The 21,127-nt window shown below is 36.9% G+C and overlaps 1 protein-coding gene across 2 annotated transcripts in view; it reads right to left on the reverse strand.

Moving 5' to 3' along the window:
- MAP3K5 (mitogen-activated protein kinase kinase kinase 5) overlaps nucleotides 1–21,127 on the reverse strand; it is a 209,222-nt gene that overhangs the window by 86,820 nt on the left and 101,275 nt on the right. For both annotated transcript variants that reach the window (XM_043593084.1, XM_043593085.1), the window contains exons 8-10: nucleotides 9,344–9,456; nucleotides 2,490–2,649; nucleotides 10–163 (exon numbers count right to left, since the gene is read on the reverse strand). In XM_043593084.1, coding sequence (XP_043449019.1) covers nucleotides 10–163; nucleotides 2,490–2,649; nucleotides 9,344–9,456 — 427 coding nt within the window. The remainder of the gene's footprint in view (nucleotides 1–9; nucleotides 164–2,489; nucleotides 2,650–9,343; nucleotides 9,457–21,127) is intronic.

Consider the following 21,127-nt stretch of genomic DNA (forward strand, 5'->3'; position numbering starts at 1 on the left):
AGTACTCACCGGAAACCTAACTACAGTAACATCTGTCTTTGTGGCCTCCACCAGGAAATCCATCCAGAAGTCCACCAGCTCCTGTTTGGCCACAGGCTGCTCTGTAGTCAGTTTCACAAAATGCTTATATATCAAAATTGTCTCTACAATAGACTTGAGGTACCTAAAAATGAAAAGATATAAAACACACAATGGGCAAATTTAGAACCACCTGTTCCCATGTATCCTGGTTTTAATCTGTGGATGTAATTGAAATACAGCATTAATATTTAGGTATTCCGATTCACCACACATTACTCATTATTTGTTATATGCCATGTACTTTCACGTACGTTGTCTCCTCTGTATCCCACAAAAATTCAATAAAGTAGGCTGTTATAACATCATTTTAAAGATGAGGAAACTGAGGTGCAGAGGGCTTAAATAGCTTGGACTGACTGATACATCTGCTGAAAACATGACTTTTACAAAAATGCCTGTCTTCTATTCAAGGGAGTGGTTAATGCACATGTTTTAAAATATGCTTCCATGAGAAAGCTTTTCTAAATAGACCCTTCATAAGGGATCATTATTTTGCTTTGAAGCAACTCAGCCGATATATTATACAAATACCCTCCAACCTAACAAGACAGATGGCGCCTCAAAGGAAAAAGTTAGGAAAAAATGAGGAGCGAGATAATTACATGAATTAGTGGGTTTGCAAGTACTTCATAAGCTATAAACATGGACATTAACATTAAGTGAACGGACACTTAAGGCATTGTTTTGTGGTTATTACTGTTGCATAAAATAATGTCTGCTTTCTTGTCAACAGAAGCTGGGATACCTCACACCAAAGCTCTTTGGACCTGTGCTTCAGCCCCTTCTGGACCATCAGAATGATCACTGTAAAGAAATGACGGATTTGGCGGCATGTAACGCAGGCATTTATTGGTTCATTTATTTCATGTCATTTGCTAAACACCTACTGTTGACATCGCACTAATAGTACAGCCCTGTTCCTAAGTAGCAGCACACAGTGCCGAGGAGACAGGAATGTAAAAGGGATAGCACAGCAACCTAAATATCAGTAGGGCTACCAATACACAGAGATACAATTAACCAAAGTCAGGCTCTGAGCTGTCAGCACAGAGCCTGACTCAGGGCTCAAACCCATGAACCGCGAGATCATGACCTGAGCCAAAGTCAGCCACTTAACCAACTGAGCCACCCAGGCACCCCTAATTTAAAAATGACAAACACGAAAGAAGATTTCATGAGATGAACTAATCACATGTGTTTATGCAATAACACCCACATGCTTCTATCCGGATGCAGAAAAGGGTTTTAGGTGGGGGTCTGGTTTGTGGGCAGATTTAGGAAGGTCCCCAGGTAGATAAGATCCCCAGAAGAGGCCTTCTCAGTGTGTGCTGAGACACAAATGCATGAAGCCACAGTCTGGCACATTTCATGTGACTGGAGAGCAGTGTAACCGGGGGGTGTGACAAGATCAGAGGCTGGAATGACTAAAGGCAAACGTTGTTCACCAGCCAAGGAGGTGGGCTTTATCCCTTAGGCTGTGAAGAGCCATTCAACCATATTGATTTAAGGATTTCAGTGGAGGGGAAGGGTCAGACATGAATTTTCGGGAAGATCACTATAAGTGTGATACTGGGGAGGGTTTGCTAATGAGAAGACCTGAACGTGAGGAATTCTTTTAGGAAGCCATAGGGACCTACAGTGGTAAGCATCTCCTCAAGTGGTTCCTTTGATGAAAACAAGTCAGTGGTCCAGTCTCTGAGCCGCCCTGAGCCTTTCTTGATATCATGGTCAACCTTTGTGGCTTTACGTAAAGCCGTAAAAAGTCTTTACGGCTAGTGATCATCACACATGATATACAATAAAATCAGCATTGTTTTCCAAAATAGTCCTAAATGCACATGGAATTTTGCTTTCATCTCTTCAATTACCACATACATAATGATGAGACTTGGGGGCACTCCAGGAACAATTTGAAATGAGACAAATACACACATATAGGAAACATTCAAATGCATTAACAAGCCTTAGCATAAAGAAGTGAAAATCAACAATGAGAATCCCAAAACAGATTAGGTCATAAAGAGAACATAGGGTATACGTTTGGGGCAGAAACAGGGGAGGTTGGGATAAAAATCTGTCAATCTACTGATTCGATTTGCAGGTGCAAAATGTGAGGCCTCTGCATGATTCCTCTGGGTAACACTAGCCAACTTGGGCTAGCGGGTTGGTCAATGTCATGAAAAGGCTAAGCTGAAGGCAAGCAGACCTTACCTATGCCCAAAACCACCAGAACCTATATTCAACACATTTTATTTATGAACATGAGGTTTTCCTCTAAATTCTACATTTCGTTCTATAAGCAAATAAATTCAATCTAATCGTCAGTTCAACAAATAAAACAATTTGGAAATAAGTGATGAGTTGTTTATTAAAAGTAATTGCTTAAACACATAACACTTTACTATTACCATGCTGGCGTCTTCAGTTTAAAAAGCTTTTCAGATGCTTGGATGACTCTCATGTGGTCATTGGCCAGGACACTGGCACCCAGAAAAAATCCAACTTCCCAGTAGCTCTGGAGTTTTTCTAAGTTTCCCTTTTTACCAAGAAGGCTACTTAGCTTCACCCCTGGAAGATCAACAGGAAGTACAATGTTACAAACACACAGCACCCAGGCAGAGCCTTTTTAATTAAAAAAAAAAAAAAGCCAGACATTTTATTAAAATACAATAAGCTTTTATTTCCTCCTTTCAGATTCAAATAGCTTTAAGTGTCAATTATAAAAGGGGTTTAAGTTCATTTAAAAAAAATCACTTTAATTTGAAAGTCCAAAGATAACTGCCACTGTCACTTGGATGTGCATCATTCCAGAATTTTAATATATGCCTGCACTGTATATGCATAAATTAAAAGGTGGTAACACCTTGTTGTGTAACCACCTTGCTGCCCTTATAATAACAAGGATCCTTTAGTTACTTGAAAGGGAAATATGATGCAATTCTATCACTCATTGAATTGAGTATAATTGGGTCAATTCAATAATGATAAATAGTAACAAAAATAATAAAATAATACTTGAGTATAATTAGGCAATATTAATAATAATTTTATATGCAAAAACAATTATATACTTAGAAAGTTTAAGAAATAAGGAAAGTGGCAGATAACACTGTCTTGATCACTGTTGCTTTGTAGCAAGATTTGAAAATTAGGTAATGTAAATCCTCCAACTTTGTTCTTTTTCAACATTGTTTTGGTTCTTCTGGGTTTTTTTGCATTTCATTATACATTTTTGTCTCTACTTTGCCTTCTATTATTTTTGCATTTGCATTCCTTTGTTTAAAAAGAATATATCCTTGTAAAACTGTTAATTGCCACTGGTATTCACAACATTAAAGTATCAGGGAAATTATCTGAGATTTGGGACTAAGGTAAAAAACTGGGACATTTCATTTCAATATCCCACAGTGGCATCAGGTACCTCAAGGACTGTCCAGGGAAAGTGTGGCAAGTTCACTGTTTTAAAGGTTATTTTGTTTGGTTAAAGTATCGTTTTCCAAAAAAATTCATACCTCTCAGGAAATATAAAATAGAACACTTGTAAAACATTCACTGTTTACTATTTATTAAAGATCTCAGACTTAGATAAGTTTACTTGTTAACTTGCATGTTTTGTTCAGTAGAGATACAAATATTTTTTGTCTAGTAGTAAAACAGATAATCCCTAAGATTTATGACCTATTTGGCCTAATTTTGTTTTTTCAGTCAAACTCAGAAATCTCACCCTAACATTTCTTGTTAATTGATCTATGAACACCCTAGCTTCTTAAATGCACTTTGAACTGGACATATCCTCTTTTCCATACCAATGGAGTTAAATAAAATGTTTTACAAGTGTTCTATTTTATATTTCTTGAGAGGTATGAATTTTTTTGGAAAATGATACTTTAACCAAACAAAATAATCTTTAAAAAACGCTATGCCACTTTTTATGGTATAATTACACTTAAGCCCTGAGCATTTCAAGAAAAAGTCCATTTGTGGGAGCCTGGATGGCTCAGTTGGTTGGGCACCCAACTCTTGATGTCAGCTCAGGTCATGATCCCAGGGTCGTAGGATCAAGCCCCGTGTCAGACACCAAGCTGAGTGTGGAACCTACTTGGGATTCTCCCTTTCTCTCTCTTTCTCACACACACACACACACTCTCTCTCTCTCTCTCTCTCTCTCTCTCTCTCTCTCTCTCCCACTCACAATCTCTCTGTCTCTACAAAGAAAATAAAGAAAAAGAAAAAAAGAAAAAGAAGAAAAAGTCCATTTGGGAATCCTTCACATTTTGTGATAATAAGAAAGAGAATAGCTTTGCCTCCTTAAAATTTCATAAGATGAAAAAATTACACACAGGTATGGAACAACATGCACGATGTCCTATCTAGGTATGATAAAAAAATCCAATGAATACAAAGGAAAGAAGAAAGTGCATGGGGAAAATGAGATACTGAAAATAGGTGTCTCTACTAACCTCATTTGAAATGAGCTCTTTTTATTGTGTCATGCTTGCAGAACAGTGAACCGAGGATTGATCTAGCAGCAAATCTTGTTAAACATTTAAATAGGGCCTATGACAATGTGTAATAGGAAAATCACAGTACTAGTGTTAAAAGAAAATTTCTGATTTATGCTTACATGCCAGAAGTTGATATTATGAGAGGGACATTTAACTTTGACCTTGGCATGAATCTGACATGTTTGTGTTGTCTAACTCATTTTTATAGCCACTGCGATTCCTATTAACTGGACATTAGGTCTTAAAATCTGAGTGAGACTACTTTACAGGAACTGCTGCTTACTCCATGTTCATCACATGAAGAAGCACTCACTGTTGGGCCATCTCACTATTAGGGATTCTGGATGGCTTGCTGACAGCCGGATCCCCAGGGGCATAAACAGAATGGATTCTACAGGCACATTTGTCCTTTGTGGCTAACAAGCAATGTGTGAGTGAGCATCGGTATCACGTAAATATGGTGAAATGAAGTTCTTACAAAAATAAACATTTTCTGGGGCGCCTGGGTGGTTCAGGCTGTTAAGTGTCCAACTCTTAGTTTCGGCTCAGGTCATAATCTCAGAGTTCATGGGTTCAGGACCCACATCGGGTTCTGTGCTGGCAGTGCAGAGCCTGCTTGGGATTCCCCTCTCTACCTCTACTCCCTCATGTGTGCACTCTCTCTCTCTCTCTCTAAAATAAAGAAAATGAAACATGTTCACTTAATGGTTTTAGTTCTGATGATCATTATTGCAACATCACTATCGATGTCGGCCTTATCATTCCCTCCACTTCATTAACTAGAATTCTTTTGAAGACTACCCTCTCCCAGGGATTAATACATTTAGTATGCAACATACTTTATGAAGAGCTGTACCTCATCCGCTAGATGAGCTGTGGTATCTCTTAAAAAAGGAAGGAAGGGATGTCATTTCTTCCCTATAATTTCTAATTTTCTGAGAAACTGGTCATCCCTATACATGACAAATGAGTTGTGTCGTGGTGGGTGATGGATTTTGTTTTTGTTTTGACTTCCTTTTTTAAATTATCTTTATAGAATCATGGATTTTTATATTCAGTAATACAGATTTCATTTTGATTGCTCCCCGAAAATGAGATATGAAGAGTGGTTTGTCTCAATTCCAAGCACCCTGTTCTTTTATTACATCATCATTACATCACCAAACCCCTAATTCTGACTCTCTCCCATAAAATGTCTCATAGTTGATTGAAAAATTCCACAAAAATGGGGAAATCGTCTGTTACTTAGCTAAAATCTGAATATTAACTTTAAGTCTTGTGAAGCTGGAAATAGGAAGAACATGTAAGATGTGGTTCTGTGGCTTTTTTTTTTTTCTTTTTTCCTTAGAGAGAGAGAGAGAATGAGCAGGGGGAGAGGCAGAGACAGAGGGTGAGAGAGAATCCCAAGTAGGCTCCAGGCCCAGTGCAGAGTCCAACACAGGGCTCAATCTCAGGACTGTGACATCATGACCTGAACTGAAATCAAGAGTCAGACGTTTAACTGACTGAGCCACCCAGGCACCTTGTGGTTCTGTGTTTTATTTTATTTTTTTTAATTATTTTTTTTAATGTTTATTCCTTTTTGAGAGACAGAGAGAGGCAGAGCATGAACGGGGGAGGGTCAGAGAGAGAGGGAGACACAGCATCTGAAACAGGCTCCAGGCTCTGAGCTGTCAGCACAGAGCCCGACACGGGGCTCGAACTCACAGACCGTGCGCTCATGACCTGAGCTGAAGTCTGACGCTTAAGCGACTGAGCCACCCAGGTGCCCCTGTGGTTCTGTGTTTTAAATCCTAGTTCTAAGCAGTCTAAATATCAATGATTATTCAAAAACTGGGAAAGTGAAACACAGATCATGAAGCAGTTAGTCTTGATCTCAAATACACACATGACCAGAATTGAGAGTCTTTGGGCAATAGATTAGGACAGTTAAGAATAGTTTTACCTTAGAGATCTTAAATTTAAGATGATATGTTTAGACGCCTGCAATTTAGTGATTATCTTACGGTATCTTAAATTTTAATTGCTTACCTTTTATAAAAAAATCAAAATTTCAAAATGCACCTGAAGAAGAGATTTCATTAAAAAAAAAAAGTCTGATTACTAAGGGGAAGTCACTAATTCAGGCTAATCTGTACAACTGCAGGGGGTCAAGAGAAGAAATATAGGAAGATATAAATTACTGAGAAATTTGATTAGAATATTTAAAAATGCTTTTTAGGGGCGCCTGGGTGGCTCAGTCGGTTAAGCGGCCGACTTCGGCTCAGGTCATGATCTCGTGGTCCATGAGTTCGAGCCCCACGTCGGGCTCTGTGCTGACAGCTCAGAGCCTGGAGCCTGTTTCAGATTCTGTGTCTCCCTCTCTCTGACCCTCCCCTGTTCATGCTCTGTCTCTCTCTATCTCAAAAATAAATAAACGTTTAAAAAAATGCTTTTTAAAAGTATATCTTTAAAATATGCAAAATGTGGGGCGCCTGGGTGGCGTAGTCGGTTGGGCTTCCGACTTCAGCCAGGTCACGATCTCGCGGTCCAGGAGTTCGAGCCCCGCGTCGGGCTCTGGGCTGATGGCTCAGAGCCTGGAGCCTGTTTCCGATTCTGTGTCTCCCTCTCTCTCTGCCCCTCCCCCGTTCATGCTCTGTCTCTCTCTGTCCCAAAAATAAATAAACGTTGAAAAAAAAAAATTTTTTTTTAAAATATGCAAAATGTGTTATCAGTCTTCTTTTTCACATATAATTATTATTATATTAGACTAGTTAACTCTTGCTTTTCTTTGAAAACCCTTCTAATCCTATTGTGCCATAAAAAATCAACTTTAGGTCAGCCTATGATTATGAGCATAATTTATGATTGACTACAATCCAGTGAGTTTTAATTGCCTTTTAGTTATAAAGGACATACAATTTGGAGAGTGTATCACAGTATTTTAGAAACCTAAAATTTCATTCTTGAAGTGGCTAAAAATTCATTGTCAAGTCACATTTTAAGTCTGTGTATGTTCTGCACTTTCCAAAATTTAAAATTCAGCTTCATATGCTTTCAAATGCCTGTTCAACATATACTGTGAATGAGTTCTTGGGAAAAGAAATTAAAGTATGTTTTCTGTAGAGAGTTATATTAATTATAGTTCCTCAAACCTCCATTCTTTTTCTCCCTCAGCTTTATTGTGATATACAATTGACATATGATATCGTGTAAGTTTAAGATGTAAAATGTGTTCCTTTGATACACTTAAATATTGTAAAATGGCTACTATCATAGTGTTAGCTAACACTTCATTCATATCACATAATTATTTCTTTTTTGTGATGAGATCTATTCTCTTAGCAGAGTGCTGATCGTTTTAATCTATGTTTAACTTAAAAATGAGAATTTAGAAGAGATACACTTTCAAACCACTATGTTATTGTTCTATCAACACATGCAAATTAGTGTCAATTCCTGCAATGATCTGGAGGCTTCGATAAAACTTCTCCTTAAGTTTAAGAATACAGCAGTACAATTTATTTTTAGATCACTAGTATGTAAAGAATTTTAGCTAGTGTGGAGTTAGAAAATCAACCTTAGATACAAATTTGTTTATAATAATAATTTCTGAAAAGTACAAGTTGCAATGCATTTTCTCTGATTTCATTTACCAACTGAAAAATCATTTCAAATAAAGCTTTGTGCATTGAATACCAGTGCAATTCAGTAGCAAAAGCATTTTATCATTCTTTTAGTCTGGGCTCTTTCAAAAATTACTTAATACTCAAACTTTATTTGCCATCAAGGATTTCCCAGAACATTACACATGGCTATTTTATAAGCCCTTCCCTTGAATGTAAAAAAGTGCAGGACTCATTTTTCTTGAAGGAAAACTGAAGAAAAACCTTCTCCAGTTAAAAATCTTAAAGTGAAAGAATCTTCTGCAATTCATGGATTCACTAAGAATTTTTTCCGTCTGTGAAAAATATGGCATATTTCTAGGTCTGTAGTAATGACTCCTCCAAGAGTTGGAAAGATTCCCTGAAAGAGAATTGGTTAGACACTAGGAGAGAGCAAAATCTCATCACCATTCTAATATGGTATTCCAGTATGTAAAACCTTAAAAAATGCTACGAAAGCCAGAACCAAGAAAATCACACAGAACTTATTCACTAAGATGCCGTAATTCTTCAAATTTCAAAGAAGATGAGATGATGTCCACAGATAAGAGGGACAGAAGCACATCCTGTCAACGGCTATAATCCAGAGATGGTCTCTGAGGAGACTGGTCATTGCCAAGACTGCCATCTGCTTGGCCTGCCGGTCTGGGGGCTTAGGGAGGCTCCACCTCCAACACCACTGAAATCACAGCGCTTGAAGGTGTAGAGGGGAATCAGAAATAGAAACTGTCAGAAATCTTTTCTTCCTCTTCTCCTTCTTCCTCCTTCTCTAAATCTAAACTAGGAAATGTTTCTAATGCTCCAAACACTACCTTATTTAGGAGTTGAAGCTGACTGCAGAGCCCATATTTTCAATTTTAGTTTGTGCTGGAACAATAAACATTAACCAGGGGATTTTTAGAAACAGGTAAAATAAACTAAAAACCAAATTACATCCCAATATCAGGATTCGGCACAATAGTAGGAAACACTAAGCAAGGAGATATAGTAATTTTTTTTCAGAAAGACAGATAAGATAAAAGCAAAGGGTCTATCTATCAATGATTCTTTTTCTTTGTACCAAGTTGGGTCCAGTTTCTTGATTTCCATGTAAAATTATCAAGCTGTAATTACCAACTTTCCGGAGCTCAAAGGAAGATTCAAACTGGTGCCCAGCTGCCAGGAGAAGGACCGCATAATTAATTCCTGACTGTAGTGATGGCTCAGATTCAAATGCCTTTTTGAACCTATTAAAAAAAAAAAAACAAACAAATGTACAAGTTTACTTTCTCAATCAAGAATCTCTGGGTGTGCAATAGCTTCTGTTTGCATAACTTTAATGCCTGAGCAAGCAAAAATATTCCACTGGCCTTCACCCCAGAATCTAGTGTGCTGTTAGGATTTCATGCATAAGTATCTGCCTTTCCTAACCCTTAGCTCCACTGCATTCCCCTACTTAGCTCACCCTTATCATAGTAGCTTCTGTCTTTTAAAAGATCCTCTTTTCAACAATCTACCAGAAATGTGATAGAGTGTGTGTGTGTGTGTGTGTGTGTATATGTGTGTACACATGTGTAAGCAGTGGTAATTAAAAAATAAAAACCTCGTACCTATTTTTTTAAAGTAGTTTTTTTTTTTAATTTTTTTTTCAACGTTTATTTATTTTGGGGACAGAGAGAGACAGAGCATGAACGGGGGAGGGGCAGAGAGAGGGAGACACAGAATCGGAAACAGGCTCCAGGCTCTGAGCCATCAGCCCAGAGCCGGACGCGGGGCTCGAACTCCCGGACCGCGAGATCGTGACCTGGCTGAAGTCGGACGCTTAACCGACTGCGCCACCCAGGCGCCCCTAAAGTAGTTTTTAAAAAGCGTTCAAAATACACAAAGGAATGAGGGGATCATCTAGGGAACACACTGAAACAATCAGTTTCACATGAGTGATACAGAAACGAAATAAAGAACGTCAATTGCACTAAGAAATTAAGAAAAACAGAGATTGTGCCTGTGCATACTAATTTTGGCTCAAGAGAATAAGAACCCTTTTCTGAATATGCATGACACTAAATATCACCCTTGGAAAAACATTTCAACATCTGAAAAGACTTCAGTGTTTGCACATCCAATGTATTTTCAAGGTAACGCTTCTTAGATTTGGTCCAAGGGTTTCCTCACGTACATCATTTAACAGGCAACAATATTCAACATTATTACACTTGGGCGCATGAAGAAAAAGAAAATGAAAACAAACACCCTGGTGACCATTAGAAACTGCTTTAGACAAATCTGAAAAATGAAATCTTTACTTTTAATCAAATTGAGGAAATTTGAGGACTACATACTGAATAAATGACCATTGGGTGATATTAAAAAAAAAAGCTATGTAGAAAAAGTACATTACAATTCTAAGATAAAGGCATTCCCATTTAAATCATTAACTATCTTTTAACAAAAAGCATTTTATACATGCTTGAAATTTCCCATAACTTAAAATCATAAGTTAAACTTCAAAAGGAAAGAGAAAGTACATTTTTCTGGATATTGAGGATCATGTGCCCTTTTAAAGGGTCTTACTTTTTAAGTAGAACAAGTATCTCTGAACAAAAATCAAGTAAGTATTAATCTTAACTAGCTGGCTCAAGGAGTGACAGAAGTGGAATATCCAACTGTATCACTGTTGGTGATCAAAAAACACCATCCATCAAAAGAAATTCAAAATGGATGAAAGACCGAAATGTGAGATAGGAAACCATCAAACTCCTACAGGAGAAAACAGGCAGCAACCCCTTTGACCTCACTCACAGCAACTTCGTACTTGATATATCTCTGGAGACAAGGGAAACAAAAGCAAAAATGAACTACTGCCCCTCATCAAGATAAAAAGCTTCTGCACAGCAAAGTAAACAATCAACAAAACTAAAAGTCAACTGAAGGAATGGGAGAAGATATTTGAATATGATATATCAGATAAAGGGTTAGTACCTAAAATCTAAAAAGAAGTTATCAAACTCAGTACCCAAAAAAACAAATAATCCATTGAAGAAATGGGCAGAAAACATGAATAGACACATTTTCAAAGAAGACATCCAAATGGCTAACAGACACATGAAAATATACTCAACATCACTGTATTATCGGAGAAATACAATTCTCACTGTATTGTATTATCAGAGAAATACAATTCAAAATCACAATGAGATACCACCTCAACACTTGTCAGAATAGCTAAAATTAACAACTCAGGAAACAACAGATGTTGGCAAGGATGCGGAGTAGGGGGACCCTTTGGTGTGCTGGTGGGAATGCAAACTGGTGCAGACACTCTAGAAAATGACATAGAGCTTCCTCAAAAAATTAAAAATAGAACTACCCTACAACCCAGCAATTGCACTACTAGGTATTTGTCCAAAAGATATAAAAATGCTGACTCAAAGGGGCATATTCACTCCAATGTTTATAGCTGTGCTATCAACAATAGCCAAATTATGGAAATAGCCCAAATGTCCATCACCTGATGAAAAGTGTGTGTGTGGTGTGTGTGTGTGTGTGTGTGTGTGTGTGTACACCACACAATGGGTGTGATACACACACACACACACCACACACACACACACACACACACACACACACAACTCAGTATTACTTGACAATGAAAAAGAATGAAATCTTGCCATTTGCAAAAATGTGGATGGAACTGGAGTGCATTATGTTAAGTGAAATAAGTCAGAGAAAGACAAATATGATTTCACTCACTGTGGAATTTAAGAAACAAAACAGATGAACATAAGGGAAGGGAAGGAAAAATAAGATAAAAACAGAGAGGGAGGCAAACCATAAGAGACTCTTAAATACAGAGAAGAAACTAAGGGTTGCTGGAGGGGAGCTGGGTAGAGGGATGGGCTAAATGGGTGATGGGTTATTAAGAAGGGCACTTGTTGGGATGAGCACTGAGGAGCACTGGGTGTCATATGTAAGAGATGAATCCCTGCAGTCTTCTCCTGAAACCAACACTACACTGTATGTTAACTAACTTGAGTTTAACAACTAACTAACTAATTCATCAACATATAATCTGTTTTGGCAGAAGACACAATTCTGTAGTATAAACATAGCTTTTTAAAAAATAAAACAAGGGGCGGCTGGGTGGCTCAGTCGGTTAAGCGTCCGACTTCAGCCCAGGTCACGATCTCGCGGTCCGTGAGTTCGAGCCCCGCGTCGGGCTCTGGGCTGATGGCTCAGAGCCTGGAGCCTGCTTCCGATTCTGTGTCTCCCTCTCTCTCTCTCTGCGCCTCCCCTGTTCATGCTCTGTCTCTCTCTGTCTCAAAAATAAATAAACGTTAAAAAAATTTAAAAAATGAATAAAAAAAATAAAACAAATTTTATTGATAAGTGGTTAAAAAAAAAATAAACATTTGTATCTCTCCAGAAGTATAGGTGTTTCCCAATCCTAACATGAAAAAGCATGCACCCAGAGTGCTGATGTTCAAAGCTAGTCATATAAAGAAAAGACATGATTTTTAAGTCTTAGACTCATGTAAGTCTCAAAGGTTTCTGTGTTTTTTTGGAGTTAATAGAAGGTCCCAATAAAAAGAGTATAGGAGAAGAAACAAGTATACTTTCTTTTCTCCTGATTCATATCAAGACATGCAATATTTTCAACAGACAAGTCCTTTCACTTCCCTTGAAACCAAAGAGCATGGAATTTCTCTTAAAGATATTAAAGGAAAAATGTAAAAGGCAAGACATGTCCAAATTAATCAGTAAAAATTGACTAAAGGCTTCCTGTGTGCCAAAACCAACCAAAATGAAAAGTCTGGCTTACATCTGTTTTTCTGTTGCCATGAACAATATATATTTTTATGTTTTTAACCAAAATATACATGCCAATAAAATTAATAATGTATATTTTTCTAGGATTCATAGCATTCCATAACAATGAGTTCAGTATTTAGGAGAGTCAACATTTTCTGAATTCTCCTGGAGATTAAGATAACATGTACATGTTATTACAAAAGACATAAAATCTTGTCATATGTTATTAATATACCACCCACAGGAATTAAGAATTCTCACACACTGTGAAAGTAAATTACTACAGTATTTCTTGGCAGAAATTTCCCAATATATATCACAATCATAAAATTAAAAAAATGCATATCTGTTCACACAATTGCACATCTATAAATTTATACTAAGGAAAAGCATCAAATATGTAATCAGAAATTCAGATACAAGGATATTTGCTATAAAATAAAAAAGTACTCTAAATTTCCAACAATATTATAAGGTATAATATGGAATATATTCCAAATGTTTGAAAGCTATATAGCCATTTCAATCATAGAAGAATATTCAATGTCTAGGGAAAAACTTTAGCTTCAAAGCAGATGCAGTAGCCCATTTAGAAGCTATCACTTCTGCTACAGCAACTGTGGGGGGGAAAGGATACATATCAAAAAATATTTTTCACAGATACCAGAGATCTACAGAAGCAATGACAATTAAAACCAGCATTGAAATAAAACTCCAGAGAGAGAAATGCCTTCCCAAGGGAGCTGAACTGCCTTGTCTTCTATAAGGGTGTTTGCTCATTTGGACCATAAGATGGGGCTTGGGCTTGGCATAGGCATAGAAACTCTGTCTATCTGAAGCTCTACCAGGGAAAAGAGAAAAGAGTGGATTTCCTGATGGTTGCATGGGCTGGCATAACGAATGAAACTTGGAGGAGCCCCGAACATGCAGCCAGTTTTCTCCACAGGACATCCGTTGAATGCTGGGTCGTACGGAGGGCTGGGAGATGAGGTAGGGCTTGGAGAGCAGAACGAAATCCCCTGAAGTCTGGCAGTACTTCGACGTGAAGCGCCACCAGCAAGAGGAGCCTGCCACAGATACCAACAGTCTCAGGGCACCCGGGTGGCTCAGTCAGTTAAGCTCAGGTCACGATCTCAGTTTTGCGGGTTTGAGCCCTGCCTCTTCGGGCGCTGCCCTGGCATTGTGGAGACTGCCTGGGCTTCTCTCCCTCTCTGCCTCTCCCTCTCTGCCTCTCCCCAACTCGCATTGTTTTTTGTCTCTCAAAATAAGTAAACTTTATTTATTATTTTTTTGAGAGAGAGAGAGCACGAGCAGGGGAGGGGCAGAGAGAGAGAGAGAGAGAGAGGGCGGGAGAGAGAGTCCGAAGCAGGCTCCACCCTGTCAGCACACAGCCAGACACTGGGCTTGATCCCCAAACGATGAGATCATGATGAGAGCTGACAAGAGTCGGACACTCAACTGACTGACCCACCCAGGTGTCCCATTTATTTTTTTTTCTACTTTTTCTCAAAATAAATAAACTTAAAAAAAAATATATGACAGTCTCCTCCTTAAAAAAAAAAATTACCAAATTTAAGAACTGTATGATGTGGAAGAATAAAGAGTGAAACTCAAAACTTCACAGGGCAGATATGAAATCTCCCACAGTACTTAGGGATACGGAGCTAGAGACCTGCTTGTGTCTCAATCAAAAGCTGGGGGTGGGGGCACAGCCAAGAAGCAGAGACACTATCAAGAGAGACTGGGCCAACTAAAACTGAAACCGAGACGAACTCATTACATTTTTTGAAGTAATCAGCTTCTTCTCCTATCTCGCTAACAGAGGAAAGCAAGAACTTTCTGTGAGAGAAAATAAAATCATCTTCAATCTTAGTAATTCTGAAACACAAAACGTATAGGGTACAATAACTATGAGACAAGCAAAAAGCGAGGAAAATGTGACCAATAAACAAGAGAGCAAAAACAGACAAGAGGAGCTGACTCAGAGATAATTCAGATGTTGGAGTTTATAGACAAGGAGTTTGAAATAATTATTACAAATATAAGAAAATCAAGAAAAAGATGGACAAATGGATGAAGAAGAAAAACAATTTCAACACAGAGTTGGAATCTTAAAAAAAAAAAAGAAGAAGAATCTAGAACGAAGATATACAATACCTGAAAATAGGAATTCTTTGTACAGGTTTAATAGCAGACTAGACAGAGCAAAAGCCAGATTTGGTGAAATGAAGAACAGGTCAACATAAAGTATCGAAATGGAAGCAGAGAGAGAAAAAAGAAGGGGAAAACACAACAAAGCTTGAGACATACGGAACATAGTTAAATGGTCTAACATATGTATCACTGTAATTCCAGAAAGAAGAGAGAATACAGAACACAAGAAATATTTGAAGACATAATGGCCAAAAATATTCCCAAACTGTTGAAAACATTAACCCACAGATTCAGGAAGTTCGGCAAACTTCAAACAGGATAAAATAAAATAATCACAGTCTAAATGCTGAAACCAAAGACACAGAAAAATCTTAAAATCAGCCAGAGAGGAAAAGACACATTACCTTAAAGGAACAATAAAATTGATCGCTGACTTTGCAATACAAACTATGGGAGCCAAAAATAATGCAATGACATTCTTAGATTGACACAAGAAAAAAAAGAAAAGATGCAAGAAAGATGTTTCCAAACAAGCAAAACCTGGAAGGATTAATTGCCAGCAGGTCCACACTACAAACAATACTAAAAGTACTTGTTTAGACTATAGAAAAGTAATTCCAGATGAAACACTGAACTGTAGGAACAAAGAGAATAGAAAGGGTAAATAGGTGACTGTATATAAAATATGTTAACACTTTAAAAACTGTTGAATATTTAAACTCCCCTAAGTTTCTTTCCTTGCTCAGGATGTGGTAAAGTATAAATTTAAGGTAGACTAGAAAAGTCAAGGATGTAGATGGCAGTCCCTAGGAAACTACTAAAATAATATTATAAAAAGTATTAGTAAAGAGCTAATAGAGGCTAAAATATAATACTAAATTAATAGAAAGTAAGGAGGGTATGGAAGACTAAAAGAACAAACAAAAATGAAAGAGAAAATAAATACCAAGATGGTAACAAAGCTGCAAACACCAGTTATCACAGTAAATAAAAATGACCTGAATACTACAAATAATGAGATCTGTCAAGTTAGATTGCATAACAATAAGAAAGCAAGAAAGGAGGGAGGGAGGGAGGGAGGAAGGGAGGAAGAGAGGAAGGAAGGATAGAAGGGAGGAAGGAAGGAAGGGAGGAGGGAGAGAGGAAGGAAGGAAGGAAGGAAGGAAGGAAGGAAGGAAGGAAGGAGAGAGGGAGGGAGGAAGGAAGGAAGGGAGGAAGGAAGGAAGGAAGGAAGGAAGAAAGAAAGAAAGAAAGAAAGAAAGAAAGAAAGAATTATATTACATACATTTAAGAGACACACTTTAAATATAAGGACACAGTTAAGCTGAAAGTCAAATGATGCATAAAGATATGTCACTCAAATATTAACCCAAAGAAATCTGTTGTGATTATTTATTAGTATCAGATAAAACTGAATTTAAAGCAAAATTTATTACATGATATAAAGAGGGATGTTACATAATGATAAAAGAGTAAATTCAACAGAAAAATTTATAATCCCAAACATACCTATTAACATGGCTTCAAAATGCATAAAGAAAAACTGGGAAAAACTAAAAATCAGACAAATCTACATCCATAGCTGGAGATTTTAAAACTCTTCTCTCAGTGATCAAATAAGCAGACAAAAATGTCAATGAGGATATGGAAGACTTGAATAACAAGATTAACTAAGTTAATCTAAATGGCTTATGTAGAACACTACACCCAACAACAGTGGACCATATCCTGGACCATAAGACACTTCTCAACAAAGTTCAAAGAATTGAAATAATGCAGAGTGTGTTCTCTCACCACAATAGAATTAAACTCGTGAACAAGAAAGAAAGATACGTTTGGGCATTGGGCAACCTTCTTCTGAGTAACCTAGGGGCCTGAAAATGAAAAGATATTTTGAGCTGAACAGTATTCAAAGTTCACTATATCAAAATTTCTAGGATGCAGAATAATTTATACCTTTAAATGCATATGTTGGAAAAAGAGCAAGGTTGAGAAATCAATGCTGTAAGCTTCCATCTAGAAAAATAACAGCATATTATTCCCAAACAAAGTAGAAGGAGCAGAAATTAATGAAATAAAAAGTGCAATAAAGAAAATCAACAGTGCCAAAAGTTCGTTCTATGAGAAGATTAATAAAATTGATAAACTCCAAGGCAAACTGTTCATCAGACAACAAGAGAGAGAGAATACAAATTACTGTTATGCTACACTATCAGGATCAAAAAGGAGGACGTTAGTATAGATCCTATGAGCATTAAGAAGAAAGCAAAAGGATATTAGGAACAGCTTTATGCCAATAAATGTGGCAACCTAGGTGAAATGGAAAATTTTCTTGAAAACCACTAAGTAATATGACTTAAGGAAAAAATGTAATCTGTGTATAGTTCTGTATCTATTACAGAATTTATAATAATCTGAAATTACTTTTCTTTTATCACCTATCTTCCTCAGCAGAGTGCACGCTCCATGAGAGCAGGGACCTCCTCATCAGTCTTGTTGGCCACTGAATCTCCAATCCCTGAATCACTGGGATGCCTAACACATTGCAGGTGAATATGAAATGCTTGCTGAATGAAGAAAATCAGCATCCATTCCTTACCACGAACCAGGCTGAGACAAGTGATGAATATAGCAATTCACAGGAGATTCAAATAATCTCACTTTCTCGAGTAGTCTAAACCCTAATTTTGATAAAAGGCATATGACCAGAAAGCTGTATCCTTAGACCACATTAAATTAGTGGATTGCATATCACTTGCACCACATTACATTTTAATGTTGTTGGAATTCACTATTAAATAAAAATATTGAGGATATTGTTTACATAGCTTTCACTATGGCCTACTGAGAGTCTTATGTGAGAAATTATTTATTGCTAGGGATAGCACAGTTTCTTCTGAAGAAGAAGCATATGGTTCTTTTTCCATGCTACTGCTAAAATGCCTATTGGCTTGGAGGTCAGTTATACCAAGCACGTTGATCCTGATTACTGGCATATTTGATTTTCTAGTTCCTTGGTGCTAATTTTCTAAACACATTTTATCATGTCATTGTTTTTTTAAGACTCAAACTTGATAAATTAATGTTAAGATATAAATGCTAAAATAACATTAAAATAGAAATGTTAACATATAGATGTTAAAAGAATGAAACTATCCATTTTAGCTGCAGGTGATGTATCAGTTGTTTTAGGGTAAGTGTATCACAGTACCAAACAACTGCAAATCCCAGCAGCTGGCAATGCCTATTCATGCCGCATTTCTACGTTGGTTGGCTCAGCTTTGCTCCACATTGTTCTCTTTCTGGGACTCAGCCTGGAGGAGTAGTTTTCTCCAGAAAATGACCAAGGAAGAATACACACGGCACAATCACAACGGGGCTTTTAAAGCTTCTGCTGATAATGAGCATCGACCAAGAAATACACCCAAACCTGGTGTCACAGGTGGGATGTGTCACCTTCCTAAGAAGAGGGATAATGTATTTCTAACAAAAATACAACACAAATGATATTCTCCACTAAGGAAAGCTGTGATTAATACCAAATAGTAACAATACCAAACAGAAACAATAATGATAGCTGCCTCTCATTACTAAGCAACTACTAGGAATAGGCATTGCACTAGACACTTCAAGCATAATATTTCTAATTATGAAAACTCTTTAAGGTAGAGTGGATTATCTCAAGTTTACTGATCAGGACACTGAAGCATGGAAATATTAAGTCATGCACATTAGAAGTAGGAGAGTGGGAACTTTACCCAATTCTGCTCGATTCCAAACATGAGCCCTCTTTTCTGTATCACCCTGCCTACCCTTTGGTGTGCGTTAAAAACAATTTTTTTTAGTCCTTTTTCATTACATCCTGGTTTTTTGGTTTTTGTTTTTTAGTAAAAGGGAGTTGGGTTAAACAGGAAAAATTATGAGAAATAAATGCAGGAATAATTGCTTATTTATATTAAGAATGAAGTCTGTATTCTATATACAACAGAAACAGGTATTGCTATACTCCTCGAAAGAAAGGTGTTTGTCACAAGATATATTTGATCAATATTATTAGACTACAGGCTAATATTTTTAAAAGAACTCATATGGCAATACTGAATGTGCCCATAAAAATGCACCAAAGAAGAAGTTTCATGTTGTGGAAAACATCATCGTTTAACTAGCAAGAGGATAAATGAACATGAACAATGTTAGTCCTTACACAAAGAAATCTATAAGCAATGACTAATAGTGTAAAGCTATCTCTAAAGATAGGGAAATAAAATGGATAGAGGTGAGTAAGCTAATTAAAGAAGACTTTATGAAGGAAAGAAATCTTAATGATGAAACCAGATATTCACATCTTAAGAGAATTCTGGTGACTACATTCGAGTAACTGTATGAAGTTACATCCACTATTGTTGACTTTTTTCTATTTTAGTACTGAAATATTTATTGGAAAAAAGTAAATAATTTGCATTCTTCATTATTATATTGAAAAGATGCAAACTTCTTAGTCAAGCTTCCAAAGCAATAGATTTTTGTTCAAGGCTGCTTTATTATTAGCAATTTTATTTGTCACCTGAATGCAAGCTCGTTCTGAAAGAGGCAAGTACTTGATTATAAAGTGAGTGACGAAGTCTTTGTGTAACAAAGACAGTTCATTTTTTTTTGCCTCTGCACTGAGATGTTCAACAAAGTCAAGAATAAAAGAAATATTCTTGAATTCATTATTTCTAGCTAAAGAGAATCTACTTTCCATCAAAGAAGAAATTGAGCTCAAGTCAAGTTCTTTCTATTTAGCTGTCATTTTTCCTTCCTTGTGATATAACTGCTGTGATTCTTTCTGTGAGACACACAAGTAATTAAATTAGAATTCATGGTGCTTTGCATCTCTAGGGATATTTCTTAAATTATCACTGATAAAATAATTCACAAAGCAGGACAGCAGCAGAAGAAAAGGAGTGCCAAATCACTGTGTCAATTTGATCTGTAGAGGGGGGAAACCCTCTCTTCATCTCAAACTACTTATTTGTATATAATCCTTTTTATAACAGGAAAGTTAGAAAAATAAATAACCCACAATTCTAACCATCTTCTTCCAGTCCTTTTACTAGTCTCATACTTTTTTCCAAAAAAAAAAAAAAAAACAAAAAAACCCAGAGAGAGAGAGAGAGAGAGACAGACAGACAGAGAGAGACAAAGAGAGAATCATGTTAATTTTATACCGTTTTTTAAATTTTGATTGGATAACATAATACATGTTACTATCAAATATTTTTTTTAAAAACCACCATTTTCTTCTGGGTATATACCAAAAGGAATTGAAAGCAAGGGAGTCAGATATTTGTACACCAATGTGCATAGCAGCGTTATTCACAACGGCCAAAAAGGTGGAAACAACACAGAAGTCATCGACGGATGAATGGTTAAACACCAAATGGTGTATACATAAAATAAGAGTATTATTCAGCCTTAAAAAAGGAAATTGTGACCTTTTACAACATGGATGGACCACTGAGAATGTTACGCTAAGTGAAATAAGCCAGTTGCAAAAAAGACAACTACCATATGATTCCACCTATAGGAAATACCTGCTCAAATTAATAGAGATAGAACATAAAATGGTGGTTATCAGGGGATGGGAGGAGAGGAAAATGGGAAGTTGTCTAATGGGTATAGAGTTTGAGTTTTGTAAGATGAGAAGAGTCGTGGATGGATAGTGATGATAGTTGCACAACAGTGTGATTGTAATTTATGCCACTGAACTGTACACTTAAAAATGGTTAAAATGTAAGTTTTATGTTATGTGTATTTTTACCACTGAACTCCATCCCCGCAATTTTGAATGAATGATATTCCATCATATGGGGAGGTTATCCTTTGCTTGACATTTTCCCTACTGCTGGACATTTAGGTTCCTTCCAATTTTTTGTTGCCATAAAATTCAGTGTAGTGAACATTGTTGTAAAC

This window comes from Prionailurus bengalensis, chromosome B2 (assembly GCF_016509475.1).
Source record: "Prionailurus bengalensis isolate Pbe53 chromosome B2, Fcat_Pben_1.1_paternal_pri, whole genome shotgun sequence".
Lineage (NCBI taxonomy): Eukaryota > Metazoa > Chordata > Mammalia > Carnivora > Felidae > Prionailurus > Prionailurus bengalensis.